The sequence below is a fragment of the Cajanus cajan genome, chromosome 2, assembly GCF_000230855.2.
Source record: "Cajanus cajan strain Asha chromosome 2, NIPB_CcT2T_4, whole genome shotgun sequence".
In the NCBI taxonomy this organism is placed as follows: domain Eukaryota; kingdom Viridiplantae; phylum Streptophyta; class Magnoliopsida; order Fabales; family Fabaceae; genus Cajanus; species Cajanus cajan.
The window spans coordinates 58,481,565-58,495,150 of record NC_138518.1 but is presented as its reverse complement, the minus strand read 5'-3'; the positions used below and the strand labels follow the sequence as shown (position 1 = coordinate 58,495,150).

General features: G+C 33.3%; 1 protein-coding gene and 1 pseudogene across 1 annotated transcript; both read right to left on the bottom strand.

Annotated features, from left to right (window-relative positions):
* Window positions 1-2,890: 2,890 nt before the first annotated feature.
* Window positions 2,891-6,050, bottom strand: LOC109796490 (disease resistance protein RPM1-like; annotated as a pseudogene).
* Window positions 6,051-8,965: 2,915 nt separating this feature from the next.
* LOC109796491 (disease resistance protein RPM1-like) lies at window positions 8,966-13,586 on the bottom strand. Its single transcript, XM_029271104.2, has 2 exons — window positions 9,988-13,586; window positions 8,966-9,469 (listed from the first exon to the last, which is right to left on the bottom strand). Exons 1-2 carry the CDS (start codon window positions 12,788-12,790, stop codon window positions 9,408-9,410), a joined length of 2,865 nt encoding a protein of 954 aa, XP_029126937.2. The 5' UTR covers window positions 12,791-13,586; the 3' UTR covers window positions 8,966-9,407.

Genomic DNA, 13,586 nt, shown 5'->3' with positions numbered 1-13,586 from the left:
CTAAGCCGCGCAAGATACATCCCATGCACACAATGGGCGAGACTGGGACTTCCAAACCGAGCCATCCCCAAGGACTGATCCCCACAGCTTTTACACTAGGGGGCCTTCTCTGGCGGCGTATTCCATATCGTACCCTTATCACTTTATGCAAATGATGCATGTCAAACAAGACTCTATGCATTCTCATATCACTTTATCACTTTCCATGGTCATTTCTCTTTATCACATTTCATATCTCATTGTCACATTATCACATTATCTATCTCATGGTCAATCATATCTCATGGTCATTTCACATCATATTTCATCATCACATCATATCATTAGAAACATCACATTCACATTATCATATCATATTCATAACTTTCACAATCATAATCTCAACAGAATTTCTATTCATACACACATATTAACCAAGCAATTAGAACATACAAACAATATAACATACAACAAACACAGGATTGGGGGCCAATCCCACTACCCAGCATACAATCCCACACCCAGAGCGAGATTTCTCACTCCCCCCCCTTACCTGGATGACAAGCGCTGAAACTAAAGAAGAGCTTCCTCCTCTAGGCTCCTTCTACTAGGATAGAACCACCTCCTATGGATTCCTCTAGGTCTTCAAAGAGAAGAAGAGGAGAAGAAGAGAGTATAAGAGAAGAGAGAATGAGAATTGAGGGATGGTTTGCAATGGAGAAGTGAAGGGCTATTTATAGCCTTCAAGACACATTAAAAAAATGGAAAATAATGAAAAAATCTTAGACAAAACTAAGTGGAATGAATTAGTGAGATGAATTATTAAAGTTGGTGGGATGAATTAATGGAGTTGGTGCCATGTTCTTTTCCTCATCGACTTTAGCTACTGATTTGGACCTTATAGACAGCCGAATCTGAAAATATTTCCTTCATGAAAGTTGTAGGATTTTCTCTTATCTTTCCATAGCCACCAAGTTTGTATCATTTGAACAACCACCGACCAAGTTATACCCCACAAACCGAGGCTTGCCAATCAGTCCAGCGAGAACCAATTGTATCAATCAAATTCCACTTTTGACCTCCTAAACGACCGATTTTGCAAATGGCTATTTCTGTAAAAGTTGTGCGTTTTTCTCTTAGATTTCCATTGACACCAATGTTGCATCATTTGGACCATCACAGCCCAAGTTATGCCCTAAACACCGAGGTTTGCCAGTCAGCCCAGCGAAAACGATTTTATTGAAAAGAAAGTTTACAACTATCTAATTAAGCCCAACAATATACATATATTTCTAAAGCCTACAATTAAGCATAAATGAAATGTGAATTAGCTACAATTGAAGTAAAATATAATCACAAAATTATGACCAAATACCATATAATAATAATAAAAACTGGGATGTTACACAAGCAAATGGCTCGTGACTCAAGAACTTCGTCGGATCAACTCTCCGAGTGATTTCTAGGCAGAGCACTGCTCAAAAAAACCCAGAATACTCAAGAAGAGGGTTAAAACTCAGTGAAAAAGTGTGTAATGACGTCCAATTGACGTCATATTTATAGGGATGAGGCGCAATACGGCCTCTGGGGGTCAATACGGTCCGTATTGAAGTTTTGAACTACAATACGGCCGTATTGAATTCAGTACGGCCGTATTGAAGTTCAAAAAACCTCAATACGGCCGTATTGAGTTCAGTGCAGCCGTATTGAAGTTCAGTGCAGCCGTATTGAGTTCAGTGCAGCCGTATTGAAGTTCAGAAACTTCAATACGGCCGTATTGAGTTCAGTGCGGCCGTATTGTAGTTTAAAATGTTCAATACGGCCGTACTGAACTTTTGGGAGGCCGTATTGGGCTTCATTCCCTCCACTTTCTTATTTTTTGCTACTCTAAGACCTCTAAACCTACGAATAATCATCCTAGGGTCTTCCAGGGTCTTCCAGGAGTCCTTCCGGCTGACTTTCCTTTGGTCTTCGAGAGTCTTCGAGTCTTATTTCCGACCTAGACAATTTTAGGGGTCTACAGTAGCGTGACCTTGGCATAGTGTGAAGTGCAAGATTTGTGATGATTGGTGTGATTGAGAATTATGACGTGATGACGATGTATGATTGATTGAAATACGATATGTTGAAATAGTTATGAATATTAAGTTATAATGAGATTATATGTTGTGTTTTCTTATGTGCTATATATATAGATGTTTTCTTTTCTCACCGTGCGATTTGTGGATATTTTAGGTGAGGAAGATCCGACTACGAGTGACATCTAGAATGCTAACGGTTGAGTTGTGGTTATGCTCTGATATTGTGACATCGGGGCAGAGGATTTTCTTTAGGACATAGATTGTTATATGGAATTAGAATTGTAAATATTATTTTTGAAAATCATTTGTAAACTCTCACGTTTTATTTTTATCGTTGTGGTTATTGAAGAATAAATTTGAAGATTCTCATGTGAACCCTTTTACCGAAATAGAGAAATTGTTTTTGTTAAGTTTTCATTATTACAATATATGTGTTTGGGTAGTAAGGGTGTCACAAGTTTCATCTCCAAACTAATATTCATTAGTTTTAGTTTCTCTTCTTTATTATCTAAAAATAAAAAACAAAAATATAAGAAAATAAAACATATAATTTTTACTATTATAATATTTTAAAATAATTTGTTTGATAATAAAATGGCTTAAAATTTGTTAAAAAAAAAACGTATGAAAAACTATACAATCAACATATTTTATTTGGGAAAAAAATTATGATAAAAAAATGACCACCATTTTGACTGCTCCTACTAATTAATACGTTGAAATTTCATTTTACTTATTTGATCATTTTATCTCCAACTTGTGTGCATTACATACAAAAAGAAAATGAAGCATATACTAGGAGAAAAAGAGATATAAAAGTAAAAAAATCCCTTTAGGAATTAAAAAATAGTTGCATTATTTTATTTTTGAAAATAATAATGGCCAAGGGATATCAATCCATAGAGATATTGATAAGAGAAAAAAAATAAACAGCTTTTTTTATATGTAGAAATCTAGACATCATTAGACTTTTGAAATTTATGATATTTTCGTTCTAGTTAAAGATGAGTATACAGATTGATCGGACTAAAGAAATATACATTTTTAATGAGTGGAATAAGTCCATAAAATAAATAAACTATTTTTTTTGTTTGAATTTCACTGTGAAACTTGTGGGTAACGAATCCTTCCATGAATCCAATCATATATTTTTTTATTAATATTAAAAAATCAATGAGATTTTTTTTAGTCTATAAAAATATAAAAGAAAAAAAAATAAAAAATTGATATAAATATATTTATAAGATAAAAATTAATATAAATACATAAAGGTAAAAATACATAAAATTTACTTATTAATAAATGGGCTACTCAATAGAAATTGCGGACTAAGGCCATGAATTTGGGAGACCTAAAAAATTGGACCTGTAACCACCCGTACTGCTGGTTATTCGGACTGGTAAGCGGACTTGGGTCAATACGCATACTTCTCCCCACAATTTCAAAATAAGAGTACTTAAATTGTACACGTGGCACATGCCTGATCATCCAATGATCTTGTCCTCCATACTCAGCAATGCTATCCTCAAACACAGATGGCATATCCTTAATATTCAGAACTTGTAGTTGTACCTCTCCGTTGTGATCTACTTTGAGTAAGCGTATCTTTTCGAGGAATGTCATGCTTCCAAGACACTCTTTCGTTGCAACAAAAGATATTTTATCACCCAAAAGATGACGTAGTTTTCTAATCTTACTAATTTCCTTTGGTATGTGAAACACCATTGTTCCTCGTAAATCCAAGAACTCCAAGTTCTTGAGCTTACCGATGGATTTTGGAAGACTTTCTATCATAGAATTCCGGAAGCTTACATACTTCAAGTTAATTAAATTCCCTAAATAAGCTTCAAGAAAATTTAATGATCAAACATTGTTAAAATTAGGAAACATAAATAAATCTTCAAAATCAAGTACCTTCAGCGGCATGTATTTTGCAAGGATTTCGCCCATGAAATGTTCGGATAACAGTTTCTTTGTGAAAATTAGAATTGATCGAATGTGTGATCTTTCAATTCCAACTAAATCATTGGAATCCATTGTTATTATTAAACGTCTAACTATCCCACTTGACACTGATTCATTATGCTCACCAAAATACTGACAAAACCTTGTTTCCTTAGCTTTTCTAAGGATCATGTCATGTATTAAGTCATGAACACGACATCCTTTAACTTTGCCATCAATGCTAAATGAAGATACTTGTACCAAACTTCTACGGATCAACCTTGATAACTCTTGTTGCCCAACTTCTTCCAAAGTTTTTCCGGTTTCACATTTGACAAACCCTTCACCTATACCCATTGCCTAATCAATCTACTAGATTTAACTTCATAATCTTCTGGATACATTCCAAAATACAATAAACATGATCTGAGAATGTATGGAAAATCATAGTAACTTAAACTTCAAATCTTTTTTATACTGTTTAACTCAGAATTCCTCTCCAACTCTAAACTTAGATTTTGACTAAACAATATCCGTTCATGTGCACAAAAATCTTTCTGAGATAAAAGACCACCAATGGCCACAATTGCTAGAAGTAAACCTTTACACTTTCTAACAATTTCAAGAGTAATATCTTTAAGTTCTTCTGGACAACGTCCATCAGAACCATACTTAAATGCCTTGTTGCAGAACAATCTGAAACATTCTTCTTCACTTAAAGGTTCTTCTAGCTTATGCACTTCAATAAAAGAAGATTTCTTACAAAAGTGTGCAACCTTCTCATATCTGGTTGTAATTAATATTCTACTTTTATTTTTATTATCAATTCCAGCAAATTCAACATCATTCCAAAATTTTTCATTCCACACGTCATCAAACATGACAACATACCTCTTGTTGCGCAACTGCTTTCTCACTTCTTCAATCAACGATCTTCGATCCATGGTAGAAACATCTGCAGGATGATTCTCCATCTTTTCTTTACAAAACTGGTGCAACATATCCCTGAGGAGTCCTTCTACAGTGTAGGATTGAGACACTGTGATCAATGCATGGCACTCGAAGTGGTTATGGACATTGTGAAAAACTTGCTTAGCAAGAGTGGTTTTTCCAACTCCTGCCAAACCAACAACAGAGATGACAGTGCGCTCTTCTCGTCCCTCTATCAACCAATTGTTCAACGTACGTCTTGGACTCTCAAAGCCCACAACCTCATCTTGCTCAATAAATAGAGGATCCATTCGAAGCTTGTGCCATGTGACATTCTGATTTCCTCTAGAACCACTCGGTTTTGTTGGTAAAGGAAATTGCTTTTGGAAGCCATCTCTTTCAGCACAAACAAGTGATTTCACATCCTGAATCTTATATGCTACTTGAAGTTGAAGGATCCGAGTTTTGATGAACTCAACAGCCTCACAGAGTAAAGCTGCACATCGAGGATCGTGAGGATTGTTTTCGTCATGAATCGAGAATTTGTCGATGATATCTTCTATGCGGAAAGCTGCTTCTCTCAACCGCATCACCCTTTTTTTGATTCTATCACGCCTACCATCATCTTCTTCAGCTTCAGCCACTTGATCTGCATCATTTATGAAATCTTGAAAGCTCTCCAGTTCTTCTGTAATGTCTGCAACTTCTTTTGGGAGATCTCTAAGCATTTTCACAGCTTCCACAATTTTTGGAAGCAAATGCTCACGAGCCAAGGACACTGCAGTTTCTGCCATCTCAGTGTAGCTCTTTTTTCGCTGTGTGTTTGTGGTGAGTGCAAAACTTTATGTTCTTTAAGATTATATGTATTCAATTCTGTAGTAAGAGAAGGACTTTTAGTTTGACTTACCACCCATTCTTTAATATTTATACAGCAAGTTCGATATATAGCAAATTTGTATATCTGTATTCGATTATTATTTAAATGGACCACGCTTGTAGGTTGTCATCGGAATATTTATTTGATTATTTAAACATCACTTAGTCACAATATATTTGGGCTGGCTAAATTAAAGTATCTTCCACTTGTCCACAAAAACATGGTAGTTTGACTTACATGAGCTGCGCTGGTTTCACAAACTCGTGGAAACGTGCATTCCAGTACTAAATTTACAATTTTTTTTAATGTTATTAGTTGTCACAATATTCATAGCACATCATGCACGCCACCCATATTTAAATTTGGATCGGTTTGAATACAGTTCCAAATCTGATTCAATGTACCACCAAAGTGTGAAAACTAACTATTGTCAAGTCGTGAAAATATTGTGGTCTAGCTAATCTGTTAATGCATTAATAATTAAACGATAGTATATGTTATGGAGAACATGCTTGGTGCTTGGTGCTTGTCAGTTTCATCACTAGCAGCTTCTTTATCGGCATCATTGATGAAAGTTTGAATGCGTTTCAGTTCCTCTTCGATGTCTTCAACATCTTTTGGGACACCTCTCACCTTGTTGAATACTTCCACTGCTAGTGGAAGCAAATGCGAACGAGCCACGCATTACAATATCCCACATATTAGTCTAGCTCTCTGTGGTGACTGTGTTCTGTATTTAGATCTATTGTGAGCCAAAAACTTTCTGTTCTTCAAGGTTATATATATAATACAGCCATGTCTAGTCACGTTTGAGTTTCCCTTTCTCAATCCATTCTTTAGAATTTATTCAGCAACTTGGATAGAGCTAGTTGTCAGATTTTCTATTTGATGAATGAAAATGGACCTTGATTGTGTTAATAATTTTTTTTCGAAACTTCCTCAGATACTGATGACATGTTTTATTGTGTCAATTACTTATTAAATTAAGGATAATTTTAATTAAGATTAGTTTTTATATATAAAAAAATTAATGTAATAAATACTTTATTTGGAGAATTAAAAATATATACTTTTGATCCAGTTTTATAAAATTTACATGATAGAGTATAATATAGTAAATTTTAGAATTTAACTAGTATAAAGTGAAGAGTATCCTTTAAAAAAGTAAAATACAATGTCTGTAGCTTTCATAAAGCGTGGAAGCATATACGCACGAGCAAGGAAGAATACAATTTTTCCGTATGTCGTTTGCTTTGTGAATGTAAATTTTATGTTCATTAAGATTACATATATAGATGTTGTCGGTTAAGATATTTTCACTCTCATAATTAAATATTTTAAAATTTTTAAAATTTTTTATTTTACTTATAAGTTTGATTAAAGGTTGCTTATACTTTAAAAAAGTAAATATACAACAAGTGTATTGCTTTATTTAATCAGGGGTTAGGAGTTACTCAATTTTAGTGTTTAAGCACTTGCTTTAAATACTTTAAAGTGTGAAAAATTGAGTTCATAATTTAAATATATCATATCAATTTTTGTCCTTTTTTATGTGTAATACTACAAATTTTATAATCTAAACCTCTATATTTTGTTTAGTCATACATCTCTGTTTTTCATGTTTTGTTTTTAACATGGTATCAAGAGTTTCATTGATCTTTAAGAACTTGTGAGAGTAAAGAGAGAAAAAAAAAACTAGCATAAAAGAAACCTACACAAAAAAAAATTCAAACACAAAAATGGTTTCTATAGTAGTAATTCTTTACCTCCACCTTTATATTTGTAGGTGAAAACTATCACTTGTGGGCTATAAAAATGAGGACTTATCTTAAAGTTCAAAGTTTGTGGGTTACAATGAAAAATGGAAGCAATTTTTTAATCTTGTCTATTGTTTTTTTTTTTTTTTTTTGTAACATTGTCTGTTTTGTGTTGTAGAAGTTTTTAATTTTGTGAGGATAAAAAAATAATGTCTCAACAATAGGTGTCACAAATAAGTGTATAAAAAAGGCATGAGAAACCTAATTTAGAATAATTTCATCAAAATAAATTCAACATATTATACACAAAGTTGAATTAATATATTTGTCACATCGATACAAAAGAGGCAACATTATAAAAAGATTAACTATAGATACTAAAAGGATTAAAAATTTGTAAGTATAGAGACTAAAAAGATTCATCTTAAACTAAAATAACTAAAAATAATTGAAAAAGATAAGTATATATGAATTAAAATCGTATATTTTAAATTATAGGAACTAAAAGATAAAGTAAGTAAAATTATTAAGACTAAAAAAAAATACTTTAATCCATATTCCCGCAAATACAAATGTTACATGTCAAACTTTTCATAAAATGTAATACAATTTTCGTGACTCACCATATCACACCATGATTGGTATGATTGTTTATGCGTCTTACATGATAAGTTATGATTGTTTTTTTATGTCATTGGTGAATAAAAAAAGATAATCTTTATAAATTATTTAAATATTATCTGCAACTTCAATTCTCAAATTTAAATTTAAATATGTAATGACAAATTATTATACACATATTTGCTAAATAAAAAATGATTAAATTTATGGTATGTTGGTTTTGTATGAGTTTAAGAATTATTCTTAAAAATAACTATATAATGGAAATAAAGATTGATAATAATAGTGACACATCACAAAAAAAAGTTAATGATAACTAAAAAGTAAAAGTTCGTAATTTGATTTTAAAATTTTAGCGAAATAAGAGAAGATGAAAATAAAAAGAGAATCATAAAATTTAAATATAAAAAGAAAATAATAAGTTTTAGACAAGTTCTATTTATGATTTTATGTCAACATTTTTTATTGATTTTTCTAAAATTATGAGTATATTTTTCTTGAAAGGAAAATCATCTATCAATTAATTAGTTATTCATATTTAATTTATTTTTTATATAATATTTTTAAATATACTTTAATGATATATATATATATATATATATATTTATTTATTTATTATATAGACTAAATTTTGTGTCTCTCCAAGATTGAGGCCGTGGACGGTTGTCCCTCCAATCCATGATCAGGGTTACTGTTGTATTAAATAAGAGTTAATCATCCATACACTGTCAGTGTAAAGTTTTGTGCATTAACAATTAATCATATCTTTTAAATTATTTTATTTTATTAAATAAGCAACTGACATATCATTATTAAAAAATATGATTAGTTACCAGTGTAAAAAAAACTTTACACTAACAGTATATAGGTGATTAACTCATTAAAAAAATGACTTTATATTACACTAGTACACAATTCAGGTTTATCCACCCTAGGGCTTAGATATACATGGTAAAAGGAATACAAAACAAGAAAATATAGAATGGATAAAATGCATAGCTGCTATAAATCATATCCTAAGGACTTGGAAGTTCCAAGAATGCTTCACAGCTCTCTAAACTTCAGTTCATTCTGTGTCCATTGCTAGGCTTCCACAAGGCCATTTCTTTTGATCAAAAGATTCAAAATAAACCCTTAATTGCAAAATGAGTTGATCACTTTGACTTGGTGGCACTTGCCACTCCAAAATAGTGTCTCACTGGCGCTGGGTCCTGGAACTTAGGAATTCATCTTGGCGCTTAGCTCTGGGTCCAAGCGCTGGGTGAAAAATTTAGAAATTTCTGCATCAAATATTACATGTCAAATTCAATCAATCATTTAAAAAAAATATGCATTTGAATCTCATAAATAAACTATGATTATGAACCTTCAATTTTCCTTTATAGTTTTCCAAAAAATAACTAAAAATCTACATATATTTGTAGTATTATTATGTGTCCAACATGAAGGAAAAAAAACAGTTAAGACCTAGTAAGTACTAATTCATAGCACAATATTAGAAGGAAAAATGAAAAAAGCATTATAATGGCGCGAGACTCTTGATAACAAAACAAGGCTATTATTGCTGCTAAAGGCTCGTTCCAGGACCTTTTAAATTACTTATCAGACAATTTGATTACTAGCCCCTATGAGAGATGTAGAGGAAGAAAAATAAGGCATATATATATATTAAGAAAATAGGTGGAAAAAGCAGAGAAATCATTTTAGGAAAAAGAAAACAATTTCATTTTTTATTATTGAAAAGGATAAGGGCCAAGCCTATCATTCTATATATAGAGATATTAATAAGAAAACACACCTTTTATTTCGAAAGTTGGACGCTTCATGGTTTCAAATGCTGTTTTGTAGAGTTCTTCCAAAATTTCTGCACCAACTCGGCTAATAATACGTACACGGGGCACATGTTGGATGATCCAATGCTCTTTTCCTCCATTGCGAGCAATGCTATGCTCAAATTCAGTTGGCATAAGCCAAATATCCAGAACCTCAAGTCGATGCAAATGTAGAATGCCATATGGTACTGCCTTGAGTTGGGGTATTTCTGATAACTGGAGGTTTTTCAAGGAAAACAGTGATCCTCTATCAATAATGATGGAATTCAAGTTATACAAATATTTGAGCTCTAGTATCTTAAGTCTTAGAAACCACCCCTCTTGAAAATGCAAAGTTTCACCTTCAAAAGCGCGGTGGCTGATAGAGAGGAACAACAAACTTTGCAAATCTTTTAGTGATTCCAATGGATCATAAGTTAAGTTGGAACACATCAAGGACAACTTCACAAGATTTTGGAGCTGTGGAATCCAATTTGGCAACTTTGTTAACTTCCCATTCAGGCAAAGCTTCCTAAGTGCTGATGAGGGTGACATAAAGTGAAGATCAATTACTTCTTTCTTATCTATTGTATCAACATGTAGTTTCTCTAAGAGACGCATCTCATTTATTGATGAACATAGAGCATTTCCATGTTCTCCCTTTACATGAGTGATGCTTAGACCCCTCAGCTGCTTCAGCTTTCCTAGCTCTCTAATCACCCCTCCATCATCATCCATTATCAGTGAAGGTATCTTTTTTAGTGATGTCATGCCTCCAAGACTATCCTTCAATTGAATTGAAGATATATAGTTAGCTAGAAGATGATGCAGCTTTCTAAGCTTGTTGATCTCCTTTGGCATCTCAAAGACACGTGTTTGTCGTACATCCAAGGTCTCCAAGTTCTGGAGCTCACCAATGGATTTTGGAACACTTTGTACTCGTGTGTTTTTGAAGCTTAAATACTTCAAGTGGATTAAATTTCCCAAGTTTTCTGGAACATGGTATAATCGAGCATCTTCAAAATCAAGTACCTTTAGTAGCATGTATTTTTCAGGGATACTATTGATGAAATGTTCAGATAATCCTTTTTCTGTGACAATTAGAATTGACCGAATGTGTGATCTTTCTATGCTTCTTCCAATTAAATTATTGAAACCTGTTTTTATTGTTAGGCGTCGAATGATCCCATTCAACATTGATTGATCATGCTCATCAATGTACCGACAAAACCATCTGTCCTTGATTTTTCCAAGGATCATGTCACGTAATGAGAAATGAACACGACATCTTTTAACTTTTCCATCAATGGTAAATAAAGATACTTGCACCAAGTTTCTATGGATCAACTCTGATAAATATTGTTGTGCAACTTCTTCCAAAGTTTTTCCCCCTTCATATTTGACAAACCCTTCAGCTATCCATTGCCTAATTAATCTATCAGATTTAACTTCATAGCCCTTAGGATACATTCCAAAATACAATAAACATGATCTGAGATTGTACGGCAAATCATAATAACTTAAACTTAAAATTCTTGCTACACTATTTAACGCAGAATTCCTCTTCAACTCTAAACTTAGATTTTGACTAAACAGTACCCATTCATCTGCACAAAAATCTTTCTGAGATAAAAGACCACCGATGGCCACAATTGCTAGAGGTAAACCTTTACACTTTCTAACAATTTCAAGAGATATATCTTTAAGTTCTTCTGGACAACGTCCATCAGAACCATACTTAAATGCCTTGTTACAGAACAATCTAAAACATTCTTCTTCACTTAAAGGTTCTTCTAGCTTATGCACTTCAGTAAAAGAAGATCTCTTACAGAAGTCTGCAACCTTCTCATCTCTGGATGTTATTAATATTCTACTTTTATTTTTATCATCAATTACAGCATATTCAACATCATCCCAAAATTTTTCATTCCACACGTCATCAAACATGACAACATACCTCTTGTTGTGCAACTGCTTTCTGACTTCTTCAATCAACGATCGTCGATCCATGGTAGAAACATCTGCAGGAAGATTCTCCATGTTTTCTTTACAAAGCTGGTGCAACATATCCCTCAGCAGTCCTTCTACAGGATAGGATTGAGACACTGTGATCAATGCATGGCACTCGAAGTTGTTATGGACATTGTCAAAAACTTGCTTAGCAAGAGTGGTTTTTCCAACTCCTGCCAAACCAACAACAGAGATGACAGTGCGCTCTTCTCGTCCCTCTATCAACCAATTCTTCAATGTACGTCTTGGACTCTCAAAGCCCACAACCTCATCTTGCTCAATAAAGAGAGGATCCATTCGAAGCTTGTGCCATGTGACATTCTGATTTCCTCTAGAACCACTCGGTTTTGTTGGTAAAGGAAATTGCTTTTGGAAGCCATCTCTTTCAGCACAAACAAGTGATTTCACATCCTGAATCTTATATGCTATTTGAAGTTGAAGGATCCGAGTTTTGATGAACTCAACAGCCTCACAGAGTAAAGCTTCACATCGAGGATCGTGAGGATTGTTTTCCTCATGAATCGAGAATTCGTCGATGATATCTTCCATGCGGAAAGCTGCTTCTCTCAACCGCATCACCCTTTTTTTGATTCTATCACGCCTACCATCATCTTCTTCAGCTTCAGCCACTTGATCTGCATCATTTATGAAATCTTGAAAGCTCTCAAGTTCTTCTGTAATGTTTGCAACTTCTTTTGGGAGATCTCTAAGCATTTTCAAAGCTTCCAAAATCTTAGGAAGCAAATACTGACCGGCCAAGGACGGTGCAGTTTCTGCCATTTTAGTTTAGCTCTCTTTTTTCGTTGTGTTTGTGATGATTGCAAAACTTTATGTTCTTTAAGATTATATATTCAATTCTATAATAAGAGAAGGACTTTCAGTTTCACTTACCCATTCTTTAATATTTATACTACATAGCAAATTTGTTGGTTTGTATTCGACAATTATTTAAATGGACCACGCTTGTCAGTTGTCATTGTAATATTTATTTGATTATTTAAACATCACTTAGTCACAATATATTTGGCTCGGCTAAATTAAAGTATCGTCCACTTGTCCAAAAACACATGGTAGTTTGACTTACATGAGCTGCGCTAGTTTCACGCACTCGTGGGAACGTGCATGACAGTACTAAATTTGCAATTTTGTAATGCTAATTAGTTGTCACAATATCCATTGCATATCATGCACGCCACCCAATTTTGAATAACTTGCACAAATAATATAGTTGAATATCATCTCCTATGTCAGATTTTGGTTTGTAAAAACTAACTATTGTCAAGTCGTGAAAATATTGTGATCTAGCTAATCTGTTAATTCATTAATTAAACAATAATATATGTTATGGAGAACATGCTTGGTGCTTGGTGCTTGTCAGTTTCATCACCAGCAGCTTCTTTATCTGCATCATTGATGAAAGTTTGAATGCATTTCAGTTCCTCTTCGATGTCTGCAACATCTTTTGGGACACCTCTCACCTTGTTGAATACTTCTACTGCTAGTGGAAGCAAATACAAACGAGCCACGGACACTACAATATTCCACATATTAGTCTAGCTCTGTGGTGAGTGCGTTC